General features: G+C 37.8%; 3 protein-coding genes across 8 annotated transcripts; 1 reads left to right on the plus strand and 2 right to left on the minus strand.

Moving 5' to 3' along the window:
* Window positions 1-12419: 12419 nt before the first annotated feature.
* LOC107762071 (PR5-like receptor kinase) lies at window positions 12420-13850 on the plus strand. The gene has a single exon (XM_016580392.2). The coding sequence runs from the start codon at window positions 12683-12685 to the stop codon at window positions 13823-13825; it is 1143 nt and encodes a 380-aa protein (XP_016435878.2). The 5' UTR covers window positions 12420-12682; the 3' UTR covers window positions 13826-13850.
* A 1068-nt stretch (window positions 13851-14918) lies between these two features.
* LOC107762063 (chloroplastic group IIA intron splicing facilitator CRS1, chloroplastic) lies at window positions 14919-23470 on the minus strand. 6 transcript variants are annotated; one of them, XM_075235234.1, is made up of 10 exons: window positions 22394-23470; window positions 21544-22024; window positions 20438-20568; window positions 18327-18665; window positions 18090-18246; window positions 17312-17568; window positions 17166-17225; window positions 16693-16992; window positions 15478-15574; window positions 14919-15410 (listed from the first exon to the last, which is right to left on the minus strand). In XM_075235234.1, the coding sequence occupies exons 1-8, from the start codon at window positions 23321-23323 to the stop codon at window positions 16933-16935; spliced, it is 2415 nt and encodes an 804-aa protein (XP_075091335.1). In that variant the 5' UTR covers window positions 23324-23470; the 3' UTR covers window positions 14919-15410; window positions 15478-15574; window positions 16693-16932. The 6 variants fall into 6 exon arrangements, with proteins under 6 accessions (XP_075091335.1, XP_075091332.1, XP_075091333.1 ...); XM_075235231.1 differs by having other exon boundaries at window positions 17312-17601; XM_075235232.1 differs by having other exon boundaries at window positions 14919-15415; window positions 17312-17601.
* A 1003-nt stretch (window positions 23471-24473) lies between these two features.
* On the minus strand, window positions 24474-27458 carry LOC107762070 (delta(7)-sterol-C5(6)-desaturase). Its single transcript, NM_001324745.1, is given in 3 exon segments — window positions 24474-24990; window positions 26339-26644; window positions 27147-27458. Coding segments are annotated over 3 exon segments (816 nt in total). The 5' UTR covers window positions 27364-27458; the 3' UTR covers window positions 24474-24697.
* Window positions 27459-27839: the final 381 nt, after the last annotated feature.

Consider the following 27839-nt stretch of genomic DNA (forward strand, 5'->3'; position numbering starts at 1 on the left):
ATGATGGGATGCCCTTAGAGACATGATGATGTTATGAACACATATACCTATGCATGGTATGATATTTATACGCATATTCATGACATTATAAAGATGAAATAATTCACAGAGCTATGCAGACGTACATGTCGAGTCTTTTACTCCATGTTTCTCTCATGTCTATTATTTACTGATTTTCATTCCTTACATACTCGGTACATTATTTGTCCTGACGTCCCTTTTTCCTGGGGACGTTGCGTTTCATGCCCGCAAGTCTCGATAGACAGGTCGAGAGTCCTCCAAGTAGGCGATCAGCTCAACAGAAGATATTGGTGCACTCCATTTGCTCCGAAGTTGTTTGTTTGGTTAGTATGATTTAGATGTGTATGGTTTGGTATGGCGGGGCTCTGTCCCGACCTTTATAACATTTATGTACTCTTAGAGGCTTGTAGACATATGTCGTGTACGTGCAAGATTGTACGACCTTGTAAGCTTATGTTCTGAGTTTATAAATGATCATGTTGGCCTATTAGGTCCGTATGTCACGTGTATATGATGATGTAATAAGAAAGATACGTTACGTTGGTACTCAGTTGAGTAAGATACCTGGTGACCGTCGCGGCCCATCGATTTGGATCGTGACAAAAGTGGTATCAGAGCAGTTCTGTCCTAGGAAGTCTACAAGTTGTGTCTAGTAGAGTCTTGTTTATGGGTGTGTTGTGCACCACACTTATAAGCAGGAGGCTACAGGGCATTTAGGACTATCACTCTTTCTTATTACTCTAGATCGTGTGGTAGAGCTCAATTGTAAGAACTCAATTTCTAAACTCTATCTTATTCATAATATGATGATACCTACATTTAGAAAGACAGTTGGTAAGAGATTGAATGTGGCTATGGAAGAGTTGATCCAGAGGAACTCGATTTTTCATGATGCTTATGATAAGTAAATGTAAGGTCTTTAGTAGATCAAGTGTGTACTAAGACATGTAAGCCTTTTCATAAGGAGCCTTAAGGCGGGAATATTTATCCACCCCTATGGTGAAAGGCAATGAGAGATTCAAGAGGTAGATACAAGTTTCAACAAGTAACAAAAATAAGATGAAAAAGGGTACGAGACGCCTAGTTAATGAAGATTATTAGTGTTTACAATTCAGGCGGAGGAATACAAATCTTTTGAGTTACCTTCAACAATAACAGAGGTATGTATAATTGGCCACACCCATCTCATTTATGCCCTATGGGGCTAACAAAAGTAGTATAAGAGAAGGACGGGTATCAGGATCCGGTTAAGGTTAGAGTGACCCAAAATGATGGATGCATTATTTGAGTTAGTTGACATTTCTGAAGGTTTTTGCAAACATGCTAATAGATGGTGCGCTCTAAAATAATACAGCTAGATATGAGTACTACAAGAATAGGCACTGGAATCCTGGAAGGGATAAATATTACCTTAGTATGGCTCCCGTCCCTAGTAGACAGAAAATGTTAGGCAACCCGAAGTGCCAGTGGATGGATCAAAGAGGAGCTAAAAGCAAAAGAATGTCTTATGGAAGTTTTCATAATAAAGCGATAGATAGAAATGTTAGCAGGGAAATAAGAAGAGAGTTAATGTGATACATGGGTGACAACGGTAGGACAAAAAAATGACTGTATTACAGAGTCTATAGTTAAGTGAAGGAAAAGACGAAAGGTGACAGGTCTTGAGACCACAAAAGAGTAAAGGCCATACAGTCATACCCTCATTTCGAGGAAAAGTTCGTGACTCTAACGTGATTACTAGAAGAAAAAGTTAGACCCCAGAATAATAGAAATCAGCATGGGCTAGTGAACAAGATAAACTAAATGTGAGTTAAGGACTGAGTGGCTGGATAATAGTCAGCATCATGAGAATTTCATATTACGTTCCGGCGATAATAGAACGGATAACAGAAGAAGATTCATGAGAAATTCAAAGAATGGTCATTCAGGAAGACGCTCCCTAAAGCATGCAATGTGAGCAAACTTAAGCTTAAGGGACCGTATGTGCCAGTTAAACTAAGTGTCACCCTCGTGAGTAAGGAAATTGGTTATCCTTGGTACAGAAGGATTTCCGCAAGGCAAGTAAGGGCCATCGATGATGTGAAAAGACGCCAAAGATGAAGAGGTAAAACATCTATACGTAGATTATAGTAGCATCGGTATTAATACTCCCCTAAAGGGGGGAATATGGAGTAATGTGGCATTAAGTTAGAGTTAAGTGGTTCTAGTAACTATGGAATGGTAAAGGAAGAATGCGATAAAAATGATAAAGGGATGAGATTGCACTTATTCAAATCCTACAGATATGCTACGATTCCAGAATATTGTGCAAGCTCGACATTAAGGAGAGGAAGTAAGGGTTCCTGCCCGAGATATTATTGATAGATAAGGAGCCAGTGCGAGATGTAAGTTAAGACAAAGAAAATAACCTAAGAATGATTTTGCGAAATATCGATATAAGAATGGGTCAACGAGTAGTTAGTAGTTGATTCACGAAGAACCTAGTTATGGCTAGACAAGAGGTTACAGACAAATCAACAGATCGTGCTAGATAAACATAGTGAACCCCAACATGGGGAATTCAGTCTCGCAAATATGACATTGTAATACTTGTGATATATTCAGATAGGAGTTGGGGTAGTCAAAGGTACCGTAAGTGTTATGGAAATAAGAGAGAATGCCACTGGGAAGACAATCAAAATATCAGCTCAGAAGCAACCCTACAAGTACAAGAGCGTGGAGGTAAGTAACTACGGATAATTATAGGCAAGGAAGGAGATCAAAAATTCCATCGAAGTATATGATATAACAAGCTTGCAACTTTACAAGAGACAGAAGGTCTTCTTAAGTACTACACATAAAGACTAGCCAGGGAACCAAGGAAGAAGGCTTCAACTTAAGCATAATGACAAAAAGAAGAAATAGTCTTGTAACAATAGTTTCACTACAATATTGTATACACTCCATAAGAAAGTGGCACCATCGTGACTAATGAACAGGAAGTAAAGTCAAAAGTAATATTTGAGATCATATGAGTTGCACGAAAATTTCGGCATGCGCGGGAACTAAGATAAGCTAAGTATGCACGCAACAAGGAGGCAGAAGACCAGGAAATGTAATAGCTTACGTTTAAAGAAAGTTGAGAAAGAACGAAAGGAACTATTCAATCAATGATCCAGAGTTGGTTACGTTATAAATGCACTTGAGATTTCAGAGTATACATATATGTTGACAATCATACAGCCGTAGAAGACTCCAATATAAGCTAAAAGGAAGAATTGAGTCCAGTCATAGATAAGGAATTGAATTGTTAGAAGATTATATCCTGGATATTCTATAGCATCCATGAAGGACTAAAGTAATAGCTAATACCATGAGTCACAGATCAGAAGATATCTTAAGCCTACACGAAGGTTGATCAAAGGGAAGAGGAAACTAAAGAGTTACATCAACTAAGTAAATCAAGAGTCTGATTATTGGACCTAGAAAATTTATAGAAATCATGATCGAGAACATTGCAGGACCAGCCTTAATATCAGAGGTACAAGAGAGATAGTACAACAACCATAGTCTATAACAGCTCTACGACAAAGTCAGTTATAAAAGTAACAACCTCAAAAGAAGTCAGTATGAATCTCCCACCGGATTGTAGTATTATAATAAAGCTCCAAGTTGTGGATGTGAATCATACCTATGTGGAAGGGAGGTTATGAAAGAGATGCAAGATGTTATGCGTGATTTTAAGGCAAGTAACGTAAAGGTGAACAACGTACGAGATACTCAAATGCAGAAGGATGTGAATAGTCCATACTTCGGATAGAAGGCTAGAAGTATGGGGATTCAGTATCCAAGAATGATAGCAGCATCGTCAATGGTATATTTTCCAGCCTATGGTTTCTAGGTACCGAGAGATCTAGCCAAGAGAGTAAAGAAGAGTTTGAGACGATGAGATGTCTCGCTTGATGTTCCAGAATAATACAAGAAAATCTATGGTGCAAGCAAGATTGCGAGCAGTATAAATGGATATAAGTAGGTCGCAAGGTAAAGTATGATAGAGCGACAAGGTTTTAGGAAGATAAGAGTAAAAATAAGAAAGGGTGAGTGAGAAGGTGACGAGAATGAATAAGTTCTCGGGATTAAGCCCATGAAAACAAGAGAATTGATAGGCTCTCTAAGTAATAGAAGGCTCAGTATAGCATGAATGAACTCAAAGGAGTCTAAGACTAGTAGCATTTAGAAGAGATTGAATGTTGCCCTGGTAGTGAAATAAAGGTATAATTGTGACAGATAAAAGATAACATTTGGGCCTTCGACTGAAGAATGATTTGAAGAAAAAAAAGGAGAAGGAGAAAAGATTTCGCGGGCGGCGCGAGATCAGAAAACCCCCATAAGGTGAATCACATCGATATACTATGAAATATGATTATGGAAATAACTTCAAATATTCCTCGATGCAATGTAAGCCCTAGTGGAAAGGTTTTACGTAAGAAGTTTCAAGTTATCAGTGGTATATTGTAGATCAATATTGAGGCAAATCATAATGGATGGACAAAAGTCACAAAGTATGAGCTGAGATTAGGTCGTCATTCTTAAGATGAACAGTAACGAGGAAGCATTAAAGGACTTAGATTTATACATATGGACAAGCAACAAGAGTAAGATGGAATTTGATAGCAGACCTCCGCAATGATAAATCGAAGTAAGAATTATGGTATAGTATGGCCTACTTAGATGTAGTAAAGCTAATGACGCCCAGAGGGACAGCTTGACATAATTTTTATATGTTCATAAAGTGAAGCCTAGAGATTTGCTAAAAGCTGGAGAAAAGAGAAGAGAAGAGTTGCATAGGCACACATACAAAGTTAGAGTCGTAAAGGCTGCATGATAGAAGGTAGTAACAATTACGAGATTAGAAGAATTTCGACTACAAGTCGTGGTGTGAGAAAGAGGCTAAAAGAGGGGAATGCCCTGGCCTTTGGGATTCATTCACAGAACAGTTGCCTAAATGGCAAGAAGAGTATTAAAGTATTCGCAAGAGCTATGGGTTATGAGAATGATAAGTGCATCAGTCAACATTCGAGGACAAATGTTCCAAAGGGGGGAATGATGTTACACCCCATGTTTTCGTACGTAAAAGTGTGCCATAAGCAAATTGGTGAAAGCTCAGAAATGAGATATTACATCTCGCATTTTCGTACGTTAAAGTTTCGTCGTAAGTTAATCAACGTAAGTTCGGGAATGAGATTATTTTGAGATTATAAGCATTATGCTATTTCAAATAAGTGATGAGTAAATTCGTGAAGTTGAGAGGGTAAGCAAGTCGAAGAAAATGAATTTCGTCGAGGTTTGACATTTTGGGATAAAATACGGTCCGAGCTAAAATACCCGGTATTTATGGACTAGTACCATACAAGGTACCCCATGGTTATGATAGTAAGGTGTATAAGGTGTGTTTGTGAGTAATATTTTAAGTAATTTGAGATAATTCTTAATTATGTGAGTAATTGGTTAATAATTGGTTAATGGGAGATTAACAAGTTGATTAAGGAATTGTGGATAATTAACTAAGGTCTTTGGATGAGCTCAAGGTGTAGAAACGTGGCAGCCAATTATGTTCAAATTAATGACTCTTAGTGTCACATGAAAGGTGGCAAAATTTGAAGAAATTATTGGCCAACTAAGCCATCAAGTGGGGCCCACTCCCAAAGGTTAAGAAATCCTTTATAAGTCATTTTGTAAATCTCTACAATAATAAGAAAGCTTCAGCCAAACACACAGAAACGTTACCATCCAAATCATTTTCTAATCCAAGAAACATAGAAACTTTAATTCACTTTCCATGTAGCAACGTTGTTGCAAAATTCTTAAGGAAAGGTTTCGGCCAAGATTTTCTTTGCATAAGCAACATGATTGCTTCGAGATTTTTATACGACTTGTTCCGTGTTTTGTCGCAATTAACGTGTGTTAGAGGAATTGTCAAGAGAATCGGCTCAGGTATGTTAAGGCTATCCCTTCTTTCTTTTTGGCATGACCCAAATGATACTGAAAGAAACGAGCAAACGCACAGTTTCCATAAACGACTCTATTCATAGAAATATTAGGGGTGTCTATATTCTTGATTCCCCATATGAATTATTATTATATCTTCTGTTCGTAGGTCTCAGAAAAATACGTATTTGATAAAATTTATCCGACAAGCATATAATTTTTATGACATTCTAAGAAAATCTTATTAACGTATTTCTTAAGGCATATTATTTTTATGACATTCCGAGAAAATATTATTAACGTATTTCTTATGCATTTCATACATTTATACATATACATTGACCCATGACCAGATGGCGTTATATACGCGTAAATATGTATATTATATGTATATGGGATATGGGAAAAGGTTATGGCGTTATATACATACCACCACCTGATCAGCTGGTATACGTTGATGATTTGCCCATAGTGGCCGAAATGATATGATGGGATGCCCTCAGAGGCTTGATGATGTTATGAACACATATACCTATGCATGGTATGATATTTATACGCATATTCATGACATTATAAAGATGAAATGATTCACAGAGCTATGCAGACGTATATGTCGAGTCTTTTATTCCATGTTTCTCTCATGTCTATTATTTACTGATTTTTATTCCTTACATACTCGGTACATTATTTGTACTGGCGTACCTTTTGCCTGGGGACGTTGCGTTTCATGCCCGCAGGTCTCCATAGACAGGTCGAGAATCCTCCAAGTAGGCTATCAGCTCAGCAGAAGATATTGGTGCACTCCATTTGCTCCGGAGTTTCTTGTTTGGTCAGTATAATTTATATGTGTATGGTTCGGTATGGCGGGGCTCTGTCCTGACCTTTATAACATTTATGTACTCTTAGAGGCTTGTAGACATATGTCGTGTACATGCAAGATTGTACTGCCTTGTCGACTTATGTTTTGAGTTTATAAATGATCATCTTGGCTTATTAGGCCCGTATGTCACATGTATATGATAATGTAATAAGAAAGATACGTTACGTTGGTACTCGGTTGAGTAAGGTACCGGGTGCCCGTCGCGGCCCATCGGTTTGGGTCGTGACAGCTCACTCAACTTGAAATCATGTAGGGCTTTTGCGGGATATAATGAAGGCTTTTGGACCAAGGTAGGACTTGTTGGAACAGAATGGTTTCATCTTTCCTTAAGCACTCCATTTTCTATTTTCGGCTCATACTTTCTCGATTCTTTGAGTCATTTTATTCTTCCTCGGAGGAACTAGAGAGACGTAACATCACTCTTTCTTGATCATGACATTCATTTTTCTCCTTTTCTATTTACTTCAGCCTTTTGTCCCTACTTTCTTTTGAATTCCCTTCAACTCTTCATTTTATTAACTTTCTTTTTGGCATTTTTCTTTTTGTTCTTTGCCTTCCCTTTTCTTCATTTCTTTCTCTTCTTTGTACCTTTTATCACTTCAAACTCCTCGTCTCTCCCACAAATATATGTTTTTGCCCATTGTTTCTCAAGAATTCTAAGGAAAGATCAGGTGCCAAGAGAGGGTCACTACAGAACGGATAAAGGCTTGTAACGTTGTTATTGAAAGAAAAATGGTTCGGCTCAAAGGGGTTGACTAGGGTTATCACATTGGTAGGCTATGGAAGATTTCAATTTCAAATTGGATCAAGGAGAGCCTACAATCATTTCTCAAGCAAAGCTACCCTTAGAATTTTGCCTAGAAAAATACTCGGGGCAAGTTCTAGACTATTGGCACGGGAACATGGACTTGCAATTCAATACCTCACCTCTCATACTGCTAGATTGCTAAAGAGAACGGAGTCGAGGGCCCACAACAACCCTAGCTATGATTGGGAATCACAAATGGCTCGACTGAACCACTCGATGACTGTTTGAGTCAACACAAGAGTCTAAGGTCACAACTAGAGCTATTGTATGCCAACAACTTTGATTTTAACCATAAGGTCAGAGGTAAATGTGTTGGTACCAAGTGAAACATGCTCGAGACACTTTTATTCATTACTATTATATATTATATTTTGTCAAAACATAAAAGAAAACGGACTCAATCCCTTAAGAAGGTTGTCACGCCATCCATCGTTGGGAAGAGCCACCCGGTTCACACAAAATTCACCTTTGGAAAGAACCGTGGCATTAAGAAAACCAAAGGCTTATTTTTCACTCAAAACGTAAAAAGAAGCTAAAAATTTAAAAAGAAGACCCTAAAGTAAATAAGAAGTTATACTACTAAGGAAAAGCAAACTAAAGAAGCTATGAAGTAAACTACGAGAAGCGAGATAAATGAATAAACAAATCGAAGTCAAATGAATATATACATAAGGGAAATGAATATCTACATCAAATGGGGAGAATATATACATACCAAAGGGAAAATAAGAATGAAAGAAAAATAGTATCAGAGTTATTACATGCCAAATGTCAAATGTCAGTTAATCAAAATAGACCACCCCCCAAATGAAAAATAAGCATTGTCCCCAATGCTTAACAAAAATAGGAACAGGGAAGGGGTAGAGAGTCAAGAGAACTCCCTATGTGGTCTCAGTCTGCATGGGATCATCAACACCTTCTGTCTCCTCTAACTGTATGTCATCATCTCCTGGCTGAGGGACAACTGGGTTGCTGAGTATCTGTATCATCTCCTCAGCAGTGTGTGCAGTCGCAACCGGCTCCTCAGACTGGCCGGCTGCTGCCTCTGGTGCTAGGACTGTCTGCTCCATAAGCAAGTCCAATGGAAGATCTCCGTCAGATGCAATCTTTGCAACCTCTTTTCTCAACTTCTCTACCGACTTCTTTGATGCCTGAGATCTATGCATCTTCTTGACCTATTTGCCCAAATCCTTAATGACCTTCTCATGCGTTGCTAGAGTATCAATAATGTTCTTTTGGTTCTCCAGAATCTTTTTCAATGTTTCCTCTACTGACGGAGGTACCTGTGGCTCTGTTGGGGCTGAGGACTGTGCTGCAACAGCACTAGATATAGCAGTCAGATTTGTAGTAGCTGCCTGCATCTAGTTGTTGAGACTCGCCAATGTCTCGGAGACTCCCAGAGTCTAAGGATATGTAGATGAAGCCGGCACTGATAATGGCACTGATAGTCTAGCAGAAGCAGGTGGTCCGGAAGATGAAGGTGGCATGGCTGCTGTCCCGGTAGAAGTACCGGTTGCGGTGGATGGCTCGGCAGCTGAATCAGTAACCACTACCGTTGGCTCCTCAGACTGGCCAGTGGAGATAGTAGCTTTACCCTTGAATTTCGGGTTGTCAGCTCCCTGAAGTTGGTACCAAGAGAAAGGCTTCTTGGCCTTCACCTCGATGTCATAATGCCTTGGCTCCACCCCATTGGTCCCTGAAGTACTCTTTGAGGAAGTTCGGGTACGGGTAGGACCTTTTATCTTTTTGGACAGCCAGAGTGATATTTGTGGACATGATAACATCCACATTAATCTGGTACCCAACCAAAATTGAGGCTACCAAGACTGCACGGGGAATGGGAAGATTGTTCTCATTGAGGAATAGATCAATACGGATACATACAAATGTTTGCCACCCTTTTGCTTCAAAGTTTAGGGTGGCTCGGACTATTGGAACTCCTGCTGTGAGCCACGGAGGTGTTGACCCTCGAATTGCTAGAATATCAGCTAGCCATGGGCGAACTGCGTCACCCATAGTTAGCTTCTCCAGGTATTGGACTCCCTCTGCTTCCTCAAACCCCACATATGTGTTCAAGGTGCAGGCATCAAACTTGATTTTCAAATTTCGAACTTTTGTCACCTTGGTACCCTTTTTGATATGAGCTACATTGGTGTAGAATTCCTTGACCAAATGCTCATTGGCATCCATAATGCGGTGGGTGAACCATTTCCAATATTTTCGCTCCCAGAATTGTCGGAGGACATTGGGGTTGTGCTTGTCTAGATCTTTCATCAAGAACTGTCGCTCAAGAGTGAGTGACCGTTGCGGCCACCATTCCCTAAATTTAGCAAAGGTAGTAGCACTGACGAATCTATCCTCCCATATCTCTGGTTTCTTTGATCTCCCCAAACCTCCTACTGTAGTATCCTCCCCTCTCCCATCGTCTGGGACATCATCATTGTCCATATTAATTAGATCAGCTGGAGCATGTGAGGAAGAGGGCTCAGAAGCTTGACTACCCTCTTCCGAACCATCAGAGGAACTAGCAGAAGAAGACGACTCATCTACTAGGTGGAATCTACCAGGAAACTATTGTGATTGGGATTCCGTCTGTGATTTCACAGAGTTACCCTCAGAAGCTTCCCCATATGGGACATACTCACTGATTTCCGAGGGATGGGGAGGTCTGTTGGTTGTAGCTTTCTTACTTATAACCCTTTGAAGTGTTAGAGGTAGGTTGCTTTTACCTCGACCTCGGCCTCGGGAGGGTTCTTCCCTCCCTTGCGATGTATCTCTTGTACCACGTGAGCGAACCACTATCTGCAATGCATAAGGATAAGAGTCAGTTAGATTTGTAAACCACAGGTGCATACATAACAACTGAAGTAAAGCAGTCTCAGAAGGGGTAGTGCGGCTGCAAACTGCCCAGTGCGGACCGCATAAAAGTGAGTGCGACTGCATAACTAAAAGTACGGACTGCACAATTTTGAGTGCGGCCGCACAGCCCCAGGTTCAGACTACTAGGGTCTCTAATGTTTCATCAGTGCGGACCGCACAAAAATGAGTGCGGCCGCACAAGTCCACTGCGACGAAACCAAGATGGCGGTAATCTCTTTTCTCCACTATTCCCTCATGATTTTACTAGAATCTATGGATTACTTTGAGTGCTTAGTGGTCGTTTGGTTCACGGGATAAGGTGGGATAAAGTGGTATAGAATTTGGGATTAAATTTATCCCATGTTTATTTTGAGGTAGGAGTATTAATTAAACCCGGTATAAAATTATACCACAAATTGAGATTAAATTATCCCATCTCCAAAAGTGGGATAACTAATACGGATTAGTTATGGGATAAAGTTATGAAATGACCAGGTTATCCTTCTTCGCTTTTCACTGCAACCTTTTTGAGGCTTAATCAGATTATGCATTTTTTAGGACTTGATTTCCGTACGTTGAGGCTTCTCTTTGTCATTCTAATATGCACTGCTATCATCTTGATTCTAATTTACATGTGTGTAGTGAACGATTTTCTAAGCCACTAAAATATTGAAAGTTAAAATTGAAAACAAAAATTTATCAGTTTTAAAACAAACACATATTTTGGTATATATTGTATATCCCATTTTTTATCGAATGTATCAAACGAAGTATATAGCACTAAATAGTCCCGGTATTATTAATCCCCGGATAACCTTGTCCACTTACCAAACGATCCCTTAAGGTTAAATAGCATTGATACATAAGTAAGTTATCCTTATGTTGCCTAGGAACTATAGCTTTGACCGGCGACTGCTTCGTTATGGTTGACTCCCTCCTTGGGCTCCTGGCCCTCAAAATAATATTCCAAAGTTGTTTAACTTTTAAAATCTTGACAACCAAAACAATTTCGTGAGTTTGGTGCTTCTCTAGTCTAACATCCTTATAGTTATAGTAACTAATCTAGTTCACATACATTTCAATCATAAGATTCAATTTTTTTAATCTTCGAGAATTTCGGATTCTCCATAAGCGTCTCAGGATAATCGGCGCCGATGCCAAATGTTGGAAATTCAAGGAAGAACATTCCCAAATTGGATTTGATCCTAGCACCTCTCTCACACTTTGAACCCACTTAACCACCTCCACTAGGAGCATATTTGTGTTAAAACAGGTTCAAACGTTTTTTTTTTATAGTAGTAATTTTCCTCCGTTAAACGTAATATATCAATATACGCAGTATAATTTTTCGACGAAGCGGGCTCAACTGAACCCTGACACCATGTGGGTCCGCCCCTGATTGCTTTGTATTTTGGCTTTCACCAATCTTAGACTATTAATAATATAGTCAAATTCCAATTTCCCTCTAAAACATTTTTCAAAATATTCAAACTATATAAGACAAAAAGTGCTTTTAAACACTTTTCCTTTCTTTAGTTTTCCAATGAAGACAAAACAACCTCTTCTCAAATACTCCCGGCAAACACTAACTAATCTAACAATTTTCACCTTCTACTCCATTTTGAAACCCTGACACGGTTCCTTTGAGTTGTTCATTCATGATAGTCCTTTGTAGTTGTGCTCAGTGGAAATCTCTCTCTCCGAAGAATTGATATTTTCAGCTATGAAACGAATCATAACTTCCTCAAGTTTTGCCACCTCTTGCCAGGGGCGAATTTAGGGACGGAAGGGTTCACCCGAATCCCATTCACCGAAAAATTACATTATATATATAAGACAAAATTTAATTTTTACCTCTATATATTATGTTTTGATTCCCTTTGACACAACCCAAAAGCATGACTTAGTGGTCAAGATAGTTTAAAACTTTTGTAAGGTCATTGGTTAACTACAATCTTTTTTAACTTTTTTCTTTTTTGAACCCTTTAGCGAAATTCCTGCCGAAAACGTTCAGCATTTCCAGCAAACTTGCAATAGGTAAAGTATCCCAGTGTCATTCCCTTAAATTTGCTCTTCCGCATTTGCACTTGACACACTTGACATATTACCGTTAACTATTTGCAGGTGTCTCAGTTAGTATCATAGGGATGATCCTACTATCAGTTTCAGCGATCTATTACCTCAGAAGTCGACGGTCGAATTGTAAGCCACTGATTTGCTGGAAGAGCGAATCAGAAGATCATAAAATTGAAGAATTCATGAGAAGCTACGGATCTCATGCTCCAAAGTTGTACAACTATTTGGATTTAAAGAAAATAACAAATTCATTCAGCCACAAAATAGGACAGGGAGGCTTTGGTCAAGTATACAAAGGAGAGCTACCCGATGGTCGAGCGGTAGCTGTAAAGGTGCTGACAGAAACTAATGGTGACGGAGAAGAATACATAAATGAAGTTGCCAGTATAAGTAGAACTTCCCATGTTAACATAGTAGGGCTTTTGGGATTTTGTTACCAAAGGAATAAGAGAGCCTTAATCTATGAATATGTGTCCAATGGTTCATTGGATAAATTCCTCAACAATGGACCATCTGGCACAACTTGTCCCTTGGAATGGACAACATTGTACAGGATTGCAGTTGGCATTGCTCGAGGTTTGGAATATTTACATCGAGGTTGTAACACAAGAATAGTGCACTTTGACATAAAACCTCATAACATTCTTTTGGACCAGGATTTCTGCCCTAAAATATCTGATTTTGGCCTTTCTAAATTGTGTGAGAGAAAGGAGAGTATCCTATCAATGTTGGGTGCCAGGGGAACGGTTGGATATATTGCTCCAGAAGTGTGCTCTAGAGCGTTTGGAAATGTCTCTCATAAATCAGATGTTTATAGCTACGGAATGCTGGTTCTTGAGATGGTTGGAGTGAGAAACAATGTTAAAGTGAGCCAAACTAGTGAAGTATACTTTCCAGATTGGATCTACGAACATCTCGATCTGGGGAAGGACCTAGGTCTAGAAGGTATTATGAACGGAGCAGATGAAGAAATGGCAAGGAAGATGATGTTAGTTGGCTTGTGGTGCATTCAGATTAAGCCGTCAGATCGACCAGCAATTGAGAAGGCAGCAGAAATGCTGGAGGGAAGCCTTCACTCCCTACAAATTCCACCAAAACCTGTCTTATTTTCTTCAACAAATTCCATCCCAGAGTCGTTTGCCTCCACATCCACATCCACAACAGCCTATGGAAAGGAGGCTTCAGTTCTGGAGCCAAATATCCCTTTCGAGTAAAAAAGGTTGATGCAAGCTTGTTATATTTTACTCTACTCAAATTAAAGTAATTGAGAAAGGAAGCGGGATATCTGGTTCCCTGAATCAGAAAACTAGCTTCAATGCATTGATAAAGTTATTGCCAACTTTCACCAAACAAAGAGGACATAAACTTCACTATAGTTAATCTAGTGTCATACAATGCATGTGAAAAGGTAATGATGCCTAAGGTTGGTATCCAAATTATATGTACCGTCGAGCAGCCACAACCTGACCACACATTTCCCACTAAATTACACTAACACCTATATCGTTGTCTTGTGGAAAATGAAGGGTAAATCCATAGGTGCACTACGGCCTGGATTGATAATCACCAAATAACAATGAATCCTCCCCGTAACACTTGTTGGGATTTTAAGCTTGTGTAGCTTAAAGAAGGTGAATGAGAAATGGAGGAAAAATGAAATATTTGAGTTTCCCTTGGGAAAGGGACATTGTCCCATATCGAAGAAAGAAAAGGCTTTTGATAGGTATATATATAATTGTTCTTCTTCTAGCTCTTAAAGAGTTAAGAAAAAAGGCAAGCCTCGCGCCGTCGTCGTCGCTCGCTCGGCTCGGATCCGGATTCGGATTATTCAGTCAACGATTGATTGATTAATCTTTTTGGACAAAATTCCTTTCAATTATTTAATTAATTAATTAAATAATTAACGAAAAATTCAATCCGGAATAAGACCCGCGACCCCCCGTTTTCTTTCCCGGATTATTTTAAATATATTTTTTCCCGCAATATTTCAAACACCCCTTTTCCAACAGCCATGGTTGTTTCTGAAAGGTTGCAAACCTTTTCAGAAACAATGCCAGCAACTCTATAAATATAGTTTGAATCCCAGAATCTTTCCTAACGAAATTTTCTGAGCTTCTTCTTCTTCTTCTTCTGCACAATATTTTCCAGTGTGTTTTACGACCATTGAGTGGTTCGCAGTTCATCAGAGTTTTGGTACCAATACACTGGTGAGTTAAATCGTTCTATCCTGGGAGGATATATTCCAGCACCTCGGGTATTGAGGGGAATAATTTCCTTAAGGACACACTGTGTATTCAGTGGGCTCGATTTATTCCTATTCTGTTTTTTGTTTTCCAGAATCTATTTCGTTAAACAAGTATTACTAACTTTCTGTTTTGTTTTTTCAGAAAGTTTAATTGTTTATTACAGCAATACAGAATAATAACAACACTTATCTCATCTTGCATCGCAGCCACCTTTTGTTGCAGTGTGGGCTTGCCACTTATTGAATAAGCTGAGTAACTAACTTTAAAAGTCAATGTGTGGTACGAACAGGACCTTACAATTCAATCTGCCATTCAGTAGGAAAATAAGAGACATGTCTGTAGTAGTTGAAACATGGAATTGGCACAATATCATGCAGTTGCTGCGAGAGGCGGCAGAGTGTCCTTAAAGAAACAGCAAAGCAATTAATTTTACTGAATCCGTGCTGTATGGAACAAATCTCTATCTTACATTCATCTTCTCCCTCCTCCAAATGCTGTTTTATTGTTTTCGAGTATAGAGGTCGGCCTACCTAGTGCTTCAATAGATATTTTCCTGTACTACAGGTCATGGGAGTGAGGTCTGAGTTCTGGAAGTAAAGCAAAACAATCTTAAACCTTACCAGATCATGCAACAAGTAGCAGAAAAGATTGACCATGCTGTAATGTTAGCAATGTTACTCTGTCAATCCAATGCTCTTCTGCAAGTCCACCATCATCCTGTCACACAAGACACAGATAAGTGAACTACACATTGGTTGAGAATTCCAATGAATTTGATCGTCCCAGTTATGCAAATATGAAAAACCATTCAGAACAATAAAATCCAAATTGAAGCACCGATGAGAGTAACAGGAAAAGACAGCAAGAGAAATGATGGATATATTTATTAAATGACACACCTAACCTGGAAAAGGGTAAAGGAGTAGAAAGTAATGAATTCTTGAATCTCTGGAGATTCTTTCGACACCCTGTAACATTGCAGGCCAAAATGGTCCTACAGTGGTATTTTACAGAAATCTCACACTGCGAGCATCAAAACTTCCTAAGCCATTCCTGTGGAAGGATATATCAACTCTCCCCTTTGTTAAGAAGGTGCAGTACTTGGCATCTTATCATTTACTTGCATTATTTAACGCATGGTGCGAGGATATGTAGTATATCTGCTTTAAAACTTGGATCTTCCGCTCATTTTTGGGATTCTAAAGCCACTTATGGTATTGACCTCAGACTCCGAGTAAAAAATGTTGGACGCTTAACTGCTAAAACTCAAAAATGATACCTTAACCTCATCAAAGGCATAAAATTTAGTAGACCAACACCTCTTCAAGTCTAGATTGGATTTTGCATTCTCACTGTCTCCTATTCCAACCTAGTTCACAGAACTGAAAAGTTACTAAAACATAATAACTCAGGTGGTGCTTAGTGTAAACTTGTCCTAACTGGAACATAATTTTGAAGTTCAAACCTCTATATTTCAGACAGGATTTTCCAATCCAAAATTAATCTGAAACAATATGAGGCAGCTTCACCTCTTACTTTAACCAAACAAAGGAAAGAAAAAAATCAATCGGATGCAAACTATATATTGCAAGGTTTAGCCAGAATGAATTGGGTCATTGACAGCCACAGGCAAATCCGTATGTCTTGCTTATGAGTGGAAGGAACAATGATGCATGACTAAATCATTTTCTTTCAAGAAAGTTTGGTATTGATTTGAAATGTCAACAAGTCAATAAATTTGAGTGCTGCAAACCGTCTAGAATTGAAGTAAAACAACAGCTAAAATTTCTGGATAACAGACAGCATATCTTTATAGGTAACTGAGAATAAAATACCTGAAACTCTGCTGTCTCATCAAGGAGAATCACATAGTTGAATGCTTCCACAAGTTGCACAGTTATCCCAAAAGTGAAATCCCAAGACGCATCTCAAAATTTAACAAGTTTAAGGTCATTAATCAAGGGCTCAAAGCAATAGTCCTTATTTCCCCATAATACTCAGCTAGCCAATGGGTGAACTCTCTTCGTGCTGATGCATGTAGACCATGTCAAGATAAAGATCAAGATCAAGAGTAGTTATGCACCACTACCTTTTAGATCTTCCCCCATTTGACCAATCTTTACTGTATATTCTACCTGTAAAAGACAATTATCCATCAAATTTCAGCTAAGAGAACTGAATAGGATTCACTTGAGATACCATTTCAAAGCCAAAGCTAATAGTCATGAGGTAAGTTAAGACATGAAAGGCAAAGCCCATCAGTTGGTATGTAGACAAAGAGGAACTTCAACAGTGAGACAGAAATTACCAACTTGCACTTAAGATCAGAGATTGCCTGCTCCGTTTGATTTGCATAAAACTTCAATGACTGACAAAGAACAAAATAAATCTTAGATCCAGGAATTATAAGAACTGAGGACCAAATAAACTAGCCATAAGACACAGAAGACTCACTCCAAGTCTCTGCATTTCAAGGGACCGACTTAAAGCTAGTCTTTTGTTTAAAAGATTTTGCGGCACCAATTCCGGGCGCCTGTAGTTCTTTCCCCGATAAATTATTATAGCATGGCCTTCTTTAAGTTTGTCTACAGAAACCAGAATTCCACCACTTTCTGCCTCCAGGAGATTTGCAGTATGAATGACCTGAGAAAAGATTTTCTGCATTGTGATCACCTTAACAACTTCTCTGTGCTTCCAATGCTGATGGAGACCTGCTAATACACCATCAAAAACACCGCGTCTCCCTGAAGTCAAATTGAAAAAGTAGATTTGAGCTGACCAAGTGTTCAAGACAGTTTTATCATAGGAGGACCAGAATTGCAACAATTCTCAATAATTAAAGATCCTAAAATTTTGAGCGATTAGAAGTTATCAGATAAAGGCGTTATTGTTGAGTATTGTAATGAAATGGACCCAAATAAAAACGAATGGATATGGAGGATCCATATAGTAGTCCCAACTAGTTTGGGGGTTGAGGCATTCTTGTCGAGCACATGAATGATAATGCATTTTTTTATGCAAGCCCAACTAGGGAATATGAAAAATAATAGCTAACTCTTTTTTTATGGAACTATCTAAGATGTGTAACCATAGCAGAAATTTCAGAATCCTGGTAGATAATGGACAATTTATCTGTAGATGACTATGGAATTTTCAATAGCAACTCAGCTACAGCTTTCATAGTTTGACCACGAAATGATAAGAGAGGATAATATAGCAAAAGTCTGCTCACCAAGCACTAAACTCCTGTCCATCTTCAATCCTATCTGCCTAAGAGATCGTCTCTCTTCTTGTGTTAAAATTTCTTTATCGACATCTGGTTTGGCAGGTCTCCATGCAGCATCTAACTTTCCCAATGCTATAGATGATTTTTCAATCTTCTTCTTGAGCTGCACGATTGAGTAAGAAAGCATCTTTCATTTGCTGCTGAAAACATTGAAAGTGGAAAAAAGAATAGCTGATATCTTACAATGTAAAGGCTGTGCTGTTCATCTCTCAGTTCTTTTTCTAATCTTTCTTTTTCTGCTACTAATTGAACTTCAGTCTCAGATTTCTCCCTTCCAGGTTCTGCAATTGTCTGGAATTCTGATAAAGTCCCAACATTACTAATGCTCATTGATTCTCCAGTAGTGATTGGAAGGGTTTCAATTGCTTTGAATCGTGCAGCTTCTTCCTCAAGCTGACATCTTCTGAGTTCCACTTCCCTCTCAGCTACAAGGCTTGCAACTTGAGAAGGAAGAAAATCCTTACCTCTGTATAGGATTATAAAGAACTTATTCCGCAATAAAAGAACTCCTCCAGTAAGATACTACATAAAAAATTTGAGCATTTTATCAGAATCTGAAAGACAAAGCCGGTGATCTATACTCAATGTGCCCAACATTTTCTTTCTTTTTTCTACCACTGCTTAGAAGAAGGCCGCCATGGCACTATGGAGATTTTGTAGCTAGAAAACGAGGCGAGAATAGAGGAAAAGATAGTCAACAATGCATAGACTAAAAAAAAAAACTTCAGTCAATTCAGTAATAATGGAGCACTTTCAAGTAACGACTTCCAGGAAAGAGGTCTGCATTGGAATCAATTCTTTTAATTGATTAAAATAGTCAGGCTCCTCAAAGATTTTCCAAGAGTTTTAAGTTATACCAATGATGACATCATATCAGTCCAGAGAAACCAAAACCCAACACCAGAAACCGCCAGCCAAAAATTCAAGTGTTGCTTTCATCACTACCAACTTCCAACACCAACCTCTGTCGCCTGAACCACAGTTCCACTGAATACCACCTAGACCACGTTCGCTTTTTCCAGTTGCTGAAGTGTTTTCAAGACCAAAAAATTGTTTACAATGCCACACTCCAAACACCCTTAATCACAATGAAAGTGTTTTTGCTGAAACATTCACCACCAAGCTTCCTAAGCTCAACTCTGGGACCAGTGCCCTGACATATTCACCAACAAAGCTTCAAAATCATCTATTACCTAGCTGCTTAAGTCCTCCTCTGTATTTTGCAATTTTGATAGCTAAGTCAATCCTAAAAATGAGAATCGTTCAGACAACATCTGAAAATAGTTTTCTAAAATACTAGTAGAAAGTTCGAGGTGTGTTTTAATAGTTGTAGTATTTTTAAAAGACTTTTGTTGAAGTGAGTGTTTTGTAAGTAGAAAATTGTTTCTCGAACAAGTTCTTTGAAATATACTCTCAAACCACAATTTCAAAAATTTGTTCTTGGAAAAATTATTTTACAAAAACTTCTTCGTAAAACTTAACAAACACGAATTTGAAATAAAATAATTGCATGTTCATAAAAAATTTCATTGACAAGTGCCACCTAAATTTTAATCCATTAAATATATACTAGCTAAATTTGATTATTTTTATTTTTATGTTTTGATAACAGTGGTGTCCGGGCAAGCTTGTGCGTGCCTCGACTATCCTTCGAGTATCTATTAGCTCCCACTAGCACAAGTACCGGATAACTCTGTTCACCAAGGGTTAGGCAGATGGCAGATGGGAAGAAATCATCTAGCATCTTTTGCCTCCGCTGGGATTTGAACCCTAGTCTCCAATGCTTTCACGCAGTTTATTGGCCGCTATGTCACACCCTTGGTACACTAGCTAAACTTGATCATTATGTATGAATAAGAAGAATTGAGAACATAGAAGGATGCAAATGGGTATTGAAAGTAAGCAACTTTAAAATTGAAAAACTTCAAGCCTCGCCAAACCCTGTGCTACCCTACTTCCATCCCAAATTTCATAGAGAACCAAAATAGTCTTTCAAACTGAAGAGGAGTAACAATTTTTTGTTGTTGTTTTGAGTAACTAGTTTTTGTATTATTACTAAAATACTAATCCTCAAGACAAGATAATTACATGAAACAGAGGGCAGTTAACAGCTCCTCTCCTCCCATTTTCTACTCTACTAAGATGCCTAGAAACATAGCTGATGTCATGTAACAATAAAACAAGCTTGCTAATATAAGAACTAATAGAACAGACTCATCTGTTGGTCCAGAAGTTGACTGCGATTGACTGAGAAACTATAAGGATGTTAAGTACGAATTGTTCCGACAACTTACCTTCAGCTCATTTGCCATTAGCTCATTGTTAGTATTTGGAATTCCCCACTTCAAAGCTATCTTTGCAATATGACATTTCTCCCACAATTTTATGATGGCTGCAGCCAAGCCTTGCAGTTTTCTGTTTCTCCCTTCATATCGTGTCATGGAAAAGTAATTACAATCTCAAACAGGACAAACATAGGCAAGTGTTGCACAAGGCGCATAACCTATTGCAACAAAGTGCTCAAAACTTAAAAATCATCCACGATCCAAAATGCCAAATAAGTACAATTAGTTGATTTCTTATCCATGTGTAGCAAAGACCTAGCAACAGTTGAGAGTGCACTTGTATAATGTTCTAGAGACAAGAGGGGAAAGGTGACTTCTGACTTGCTTTCTCTTTAACCTTAAGAGGTTCAAAATGAAGACTCTTTTGATAAATTTATCTATTATCTCCATGCAAATTTAATCATTTTGCTTCCTAGGGTCAATTTGACCAGATTTTGGGGAAAAAACACAAGTTCAGGAAATAGAAATAAAACTAGGAATTACGTTAAAACAATCTCAAGTCACAAACTCTTACATTGAGAATATTTAAAAATCAATATTTCAACAATCTTAGGCAAATGATTCTTTTGACCCTCACATGCAGAAGTGACAATTCTATAGCGATAAAAGGAGTACCTTACAAAAAAAGGCACCACATACAAAATAAATTTAAAACCTGTGACTGACAAACACCGTCAAAATTCTGAGTCAAATATCATGTTTCGTTATCGAAAGCCTTTCGAAATTAATTTAGACATTACATATCCACTTTTAAATGTCTAGACAGTCAAACTGGAAGAAGCATATACCATTGCTAATGCACCACTAGCAATTTTTCTCGCTTGATATAATCATATAATGGCATAAACATCACACATACCAAACGCCATACAACAAGCAAACTACAATTATAAAACAGGAAAATTGTCAATGATAAAGATAACTCGAGTCCAAGAAATCAGTAGAGAGACAGTATAGCAATCCACGACATACACAAGCAGCAAACATATGAAGAATAAAATTCATGGAGCAATTCATCTGCACAAGATATGCATCATCAAGAACCAGAAACTTACCGAGGACAAAATGAGTTGGCAAAGAACGAGCAAGCTTCCTTAAGTGTGTAAGTTCATCATCAGTCAGCTTTGATCTTGAACGTGGTGGGCAAAGTCTAAATGGTGGCTTAAATCCAGGAACCACTTCAGGAAGCAAATCTGCATCCACAGGTAAAGGCTTTGGCCACCACCAATCAACATAACGAGGTCCTAAGTCATCCAATAATCTATTAGCTTCCCTCTCATAGAGTGACTCATTTATTGTTAGGCTATCCTCTTCTGAGCTTTCACCACTTATCACATCTACACTGCTCCTACTTGAGTTCGACGACGAGAAAGCACTTGTCTTTTTAAAGGTGTAAGTAGATGAATTGTTTTGTTGACTACGGAGAAAATCATGATGCCGTTTGGGGTCATCCTTCTGTCTCAAAGTATAATCACATCCTCTATAAACAACCAGAGCATTTTTCTTCCTCCAAACTACAAAGCCTCCAGTCTTCATCTGCAGTACAAAAAGAATCACACACAATTCTATCAAAAAGGACAGAAGATTAACAAAGCAACCTCTTCATTATTGAGCAAAAACTTCTAGAAGCCATGTTTGTATTCATTAGCAACTATGAGGAATGGTTTGAGGATTCACACTTATGACCCAGTGACAGAACAACTCATAAGAAGTTGAATACAAAAGAAGAAATATTTCGATCAATCAAATACCTACTCATCCTTTTGAAGTTTGAGCTGAAGCTGAAATTAAGTCATTACAAATAACAAGTATCTGTGCAAGTTCTTTTCACCCTATGAAGCATCAATTATAGAAAGCTTATTTACGGACATATAACAGTATATAAGACAGTGTTTATAGACCAACCTCAATAATTTCTTGAGCTCTGTCCATATTACGACATAAAGGCAGGTCAAATTTGAGCATTGCAAGTTCATTATTCTTCCAAAGCAAGTGGATTTGGTCAACAACAGCTCGTGTCACTCCTGCTTTCTTAACCTTCACCCACTTCTGAATCTTTACAGCCTCACCCCTCAATCTCTCAAGCAACATTGCATCAAGTTTCAACTCAGCAGCTGTTAAAACTTTCTCCTTCTTCATTCTCCTATACACAAATCTTTCCTCACTCTCCCATGGCATTTTCTCTCCACTTCGTCTATTCCCTCTTCCTTCATTCTCTCTTGATAAAATATCAAATTCCACTCTTTCCACTTTGTCCTTTTTCACATATGGAGTTTGTTCATTAAAATCAAAGTTCACATCTTTCCAATGAGTTAAAGAACCAGGTGGGAACTGAAATTCAAACTTAGCATCAGTTTCCACATGTGTAAATTCCAAATTTTGCGTTTCTTGGAGCTTATCAATGCTTTGATAAATCTTCTTCATTGCCTTTTTACCTCTTCCTCCACTAACTTTACCAGAAAGTGCATCATTAGGATTTTGGGTTTTAGCAAAGTTGGCATCTTTCTTCTTTCTTGATTTGGATAAGTCCAAAACTTGATTGGGTTCAACAAGAAGAGGACCCCTCATCCATGGAGCAGTAGGGCCTTTAATTCCTGAACTTGAACGTGAAATAGGGTTTGATGTTGACCCATAATCTTGATTTTCAAATTCAAGATTGCATTGCTCCAAGTTTTTGCTGGAATGATTATTATCATTGGGTTTGAAGGAAAAGGTGGTAATTTTAAAATTGAATGATTTGAAAGGAAGAACTGTTTTGGGTTTGATGACAAAATTGGAATGGGGACAGAGGGTCAGTGTATTAGAATTGGGAACTAGAAATGAAGTAGCAGACATGGATATGTTGATAAGAAGTTGCTAGCTCTTGCAGTTAGTTTCCTTTTTCTCAGTTCCAAAGTACTCTGCAATCCTTACCGAGGAATTTCACTTTATACAGAGATGATGTCAAATAAAATCATAAGTAAAATTTTCTCACCACACGTATCACACTTTCTTTACATTTTGTAAGAATACTGATATCATTTTATAGTATTGTTCTTACAATATTTGCGAATTTAAATTATTAACTTTTCTATTTTTGATACTTTGAATAATTAACTTTTTGGCCTAATATTTCACTACGTCCACTATTATTCACAATACAACTTATATTTTAAAATTAATGTAATCAAATATCAGTCATATAAAATTGGACGAAAAGCTTCATTTATTTGAATAATCAGAATTACTATACTTTTGTTTGATATATGCAATATATTGTTTACTAACATTTCTCACAAATTAAAGCAATTTTAAGAGAGTTGTGTTAAAATTGTAGGAATCCTTCTGTCTTTCTTATCGTAGTTGGCTGTTAATGCTCTCAAAATTACGATTATAAGAGGTTTCTCAAATGAATGATATATTCTTCTCATCAAGTCTCAACCACATACTAAATATTCTTTGCAGTAAATTCTCAAGCAAAAAAATGAAGTTACATTCAAGCAGAGTCACCAACCAGAACCTAGAAACCAGCATATTATTTACATATAATTTAGTTTTAACTCATATAACAAATTGGATATTTGCCCAACATAGCATGGTAACACGTTATATTCATGTGAAACATTTGGCTTTCGTTAGTTAATTACTACATTGTATATTTCTATAATTTTGTAATTCAATAATTACGTGGTCATAACAACTCCAATTAACTGTCAGTCCTGTCTTGCTGTCTTGCATCCTTGTTGATTACACATCAATAATAGAATGAGAAAAATGGGCCAGTTTATTTGACAACCAAGCGAAATGTGCGACAAACTATCACATCAACAGTGCACGTTGTATAATCATAGCACAAACATATAACTTCACAGCACAAACATTTAACTAAAAATTAATTATTCTCCAATAAGCTTATGTGCTCCACGTAGTGTTTGTAGAAATCACAATGAGTTATCACAAGTTCACAACCAACATATGGACCATCAAAAACTGTGACATAGATTAGATTGAAAGTCTCTGCCCCGCTGATTTTATTAATATAAGGGAAGAAAAGACATAGAGATCACATAATCAGCCTACAGAATTGTTTTCAGTCTACAACTCAAACTACTACAAAAAAACTTTACATCCATCAATGATGGAAATACACGAGGCAAGTTCTAACATTCCACTGGTGGCCTAACAACTTGGACAATGAACAGCAAGGAACATCCTTGGGTATCAAGTACATTACATTTTCTTTGCATCCTCTTCAACTGGATCACGAAGAGTTCCAAACATCCAATCCATCCATATTGTGTAATGACCATAATTATGGCGGTATGTCGTATGGTGAATGGTATGATAGCCAGCACCCATTACAGGAAACACCTTCCCATGTATGCAGTCATGAATATTAGCCGTCCATAAGGCTTCCAGGAAAATGAGTGCTATGTGTGTAGTGAAATGCATTGGCACCAATAATAGAGCTACAACGTGTGGCACTGCCTGCAGTATTCCATCCAATGGGTGGAATGCCAATCCTGATAGCAGAACATGTTGATTATTATGAAGCTCTCGGAAATGAACTATGACTATGGGCAGATAAACCATAAAAGAAGCTATGACATTCAGAGATCAATTTGTCACAATTTAGCAACCAATTTCCTAGAATGGATATGCATTGCAAAGAACTGAGGCTTATAAAAGGTTCAGAATGTCAGAGATAATAGATGGTTACAAAAGACAAAGCAGCGACAACTTAGTAATGTTTTACTTCCAGGGCTATGTATTTAGACTCTGAAACTCATTTAGACGGGAGGAAGAAAATCTATGGCCGAAAGCAAAAGTTTCAATTTTCATTTTGCAGAAATTCTTAGTATCCTATAGTTCTTGTTCAGGTTCTTGTGGAAAACTTGTTTGGAAGAACAAAGAGGCTCTCCATAATGCTGGATTTTTGGTTATCATTTTTAGTAACTATTTCTCTTTATCATTTTTACCAAAAGGCATAAAAAGCATACTAGCTTTCTTCACTTGCAAAAAGAAAAACAAGTGGATGTATATGGAACTATGTGTATTTATACAAGAAAAAGAGCCGAGTTTGGTGTACACAAGTGGCTGTGCATGTGAGAAGAGAGAGATAGGGAGGGTATTTTTTTCTGATGAAAAGGTAGGGAAGAGAAGATTGGGAGGAACTATGCTGCTGTGCATGGGATTAGTGGCTGTCCTGCAGAGAGGAGATAAAAGAGTGGATTGGAACATACAGTTTGCATGTTGTAGGTGTGATTCGAATGGTCAATGGCATAGTTTGTAACATACATTATTTTTCTCTTTGTGGTGGAAACGTAGGAAACACCTTTTAGCCATTTTTCAAAATGTCCAACTTTTGAGAAATTTGCTTAAATATTTTTCTCTCCTCAATCCTATCATGATTTCTAGTTTCCCACAAAATGATAAGAGAAAATAAGAACATTTTCTTGACCAAACACTACTTCGCTCTTTCAAGTAATCTGGATTTCGCACAGAGAAACATTTAAAAGGTAAGAGATGAAATTCCAATGAATTGCTTTGTTCCCATCGTCTTTATTTCATTTCAAGTATTATTCGTGAGAGACTTATAGTAGTCTTGGTAAAACGAGTCTAACCAACCACTGCAGTCAATCCTCCGACCAAGAAAGAAAAAGGTGATGACACAAGATTAGGATGTAAAAATTTACACATTAGTTTGTCCTCGGGACTAGCTTCCCAATATTATAGCCATCATACAGGAAATACAGCATTAGTTCGACAAATTATCAAGAAGTATCACAGAGAAACCTAACTGCTGCGCCAGCTACAAGCTGTTATCACAAATAAGCCACAATTATGAGATGACTAGACTTGAGAGCTTACCAGCAAATGGGGAAAGTGTATTTTGCTTGTTGTAAATATGATGTGTAGCATGGAGATATTTGTACAGAGGTTTTATGTCATGCAACTCCCTATGCATCCAGTAGATCCCAAACTCCACTATTACAAGATAAATAGCCGCATAGATAACATAGGAAAGCCATCCAACATCACTTATTCTTGCAAAACATTTTGTCCATCCATTTTCAATCATGTACTCAGAAAGTGATGGAAGGGCACAGTACCATGGCATCGCTTTCATGGCTACTGATATTTGCAAGAGCATTGCTTTGTTAGAAGGGATGGCATCTGCAATAAAATGTTAATGAGTCCATAACTTCTCCTTTTTCACTCACAGGAGAAAATATGAAGTAAGAATCAACGTTATCTTTATCGAAGCATAAGAAAAATGGAGTTGTTACATTCATCGTAAAATTGACATCCATATTTAGAACTGAAAGGACCATTAACTAAAACAAATATAAGATCGGCTTGTAAAATTCTATAACCACTGATACTAACTTGAGAAAATTAAGGAATTTGCTCTGGAACTCATAAATAGCTATCGATGCGATCTAGTTCAGATTCATAGTCATCAAAAGCAATATCACTACCTTAAAATTTGATAAAACAGAAAATTCGTCATTGTTTTTCAAGGTTATAAATAATTGATCTACATATACACAATGAAGTGTGAATGCATGCGTAGCCTACTCTCCAATACTGTAGCACGCAAAAACGACACATCACAAATTAAGGTAAAAGAAATTCAAAAACAAAAAACATAAACAGGGCAAAGAAAAAATTTTACCTTTAGGAATATATACATTGCGCTTCAAGTGATAGATGTAGAAGCACCAGAGGAAACCGGAGATAAAGTAAAGCAGAACACCACCAATGTAGTTACGGAGCCATCCCTGAAGCATGTGAGGAAGTGGTCCCCACCATGATTCCGGCATGAATGTACCCAAAACCAACCGATTGTAAAACGATGTCTCCTCCACAAACTGTTTCAAGTAATCCTCCATCTCCGACGGAAGGTGTTGGTTCGGGTCGGGTTTTACCAGATTCCGACGGCGATGATCCGCCGGAAGAGATGAAGATGCAGTATGGAGTGAGATTGAGAAAGTGGAGGAAGATGGAGAAAACAAGTGGCTGTGTAGGGCGACAACAAAAACAATGTGTTTTTCTGTGCCAGTATTTAATACAGAACCAATATTTAATACGGAATAGATTCCCTTTTGGACTTGCCCATCTGTGGAATAATGAGCTAGCTTTGACAAAGGATACTACTACGGAACAATTATTTTCATTAAATGAACTCAAAATATAAAAAAAAAACAGACTCTGCCAAAAAATTAAAGGGTGTCGGTATATACAATTATCGAGCAATACGGTGGGTTGACACCCTTTGGTTTGGTACATGTGGCTCCGGCTCTCCGCCACTGCTACTATGGAGTAATAAAATATCATAGTTTTAAATAATAATTTTTTCAGAGAGAAT

This window comes from Nicotiana tabacum, chromosome 17 (assembly GCF_000715075.1).
Source record: "Nicotiana tabacum cultivar K326 chromosome 17, ASM71507v2, whole genome shotgun sequence".
NCBI lineage: Eukaryota > Viridiplantae > Streptophyta > Magnoliopsida > Solanales > Solanaceae > Nicotiana > Nicotiana tabacum.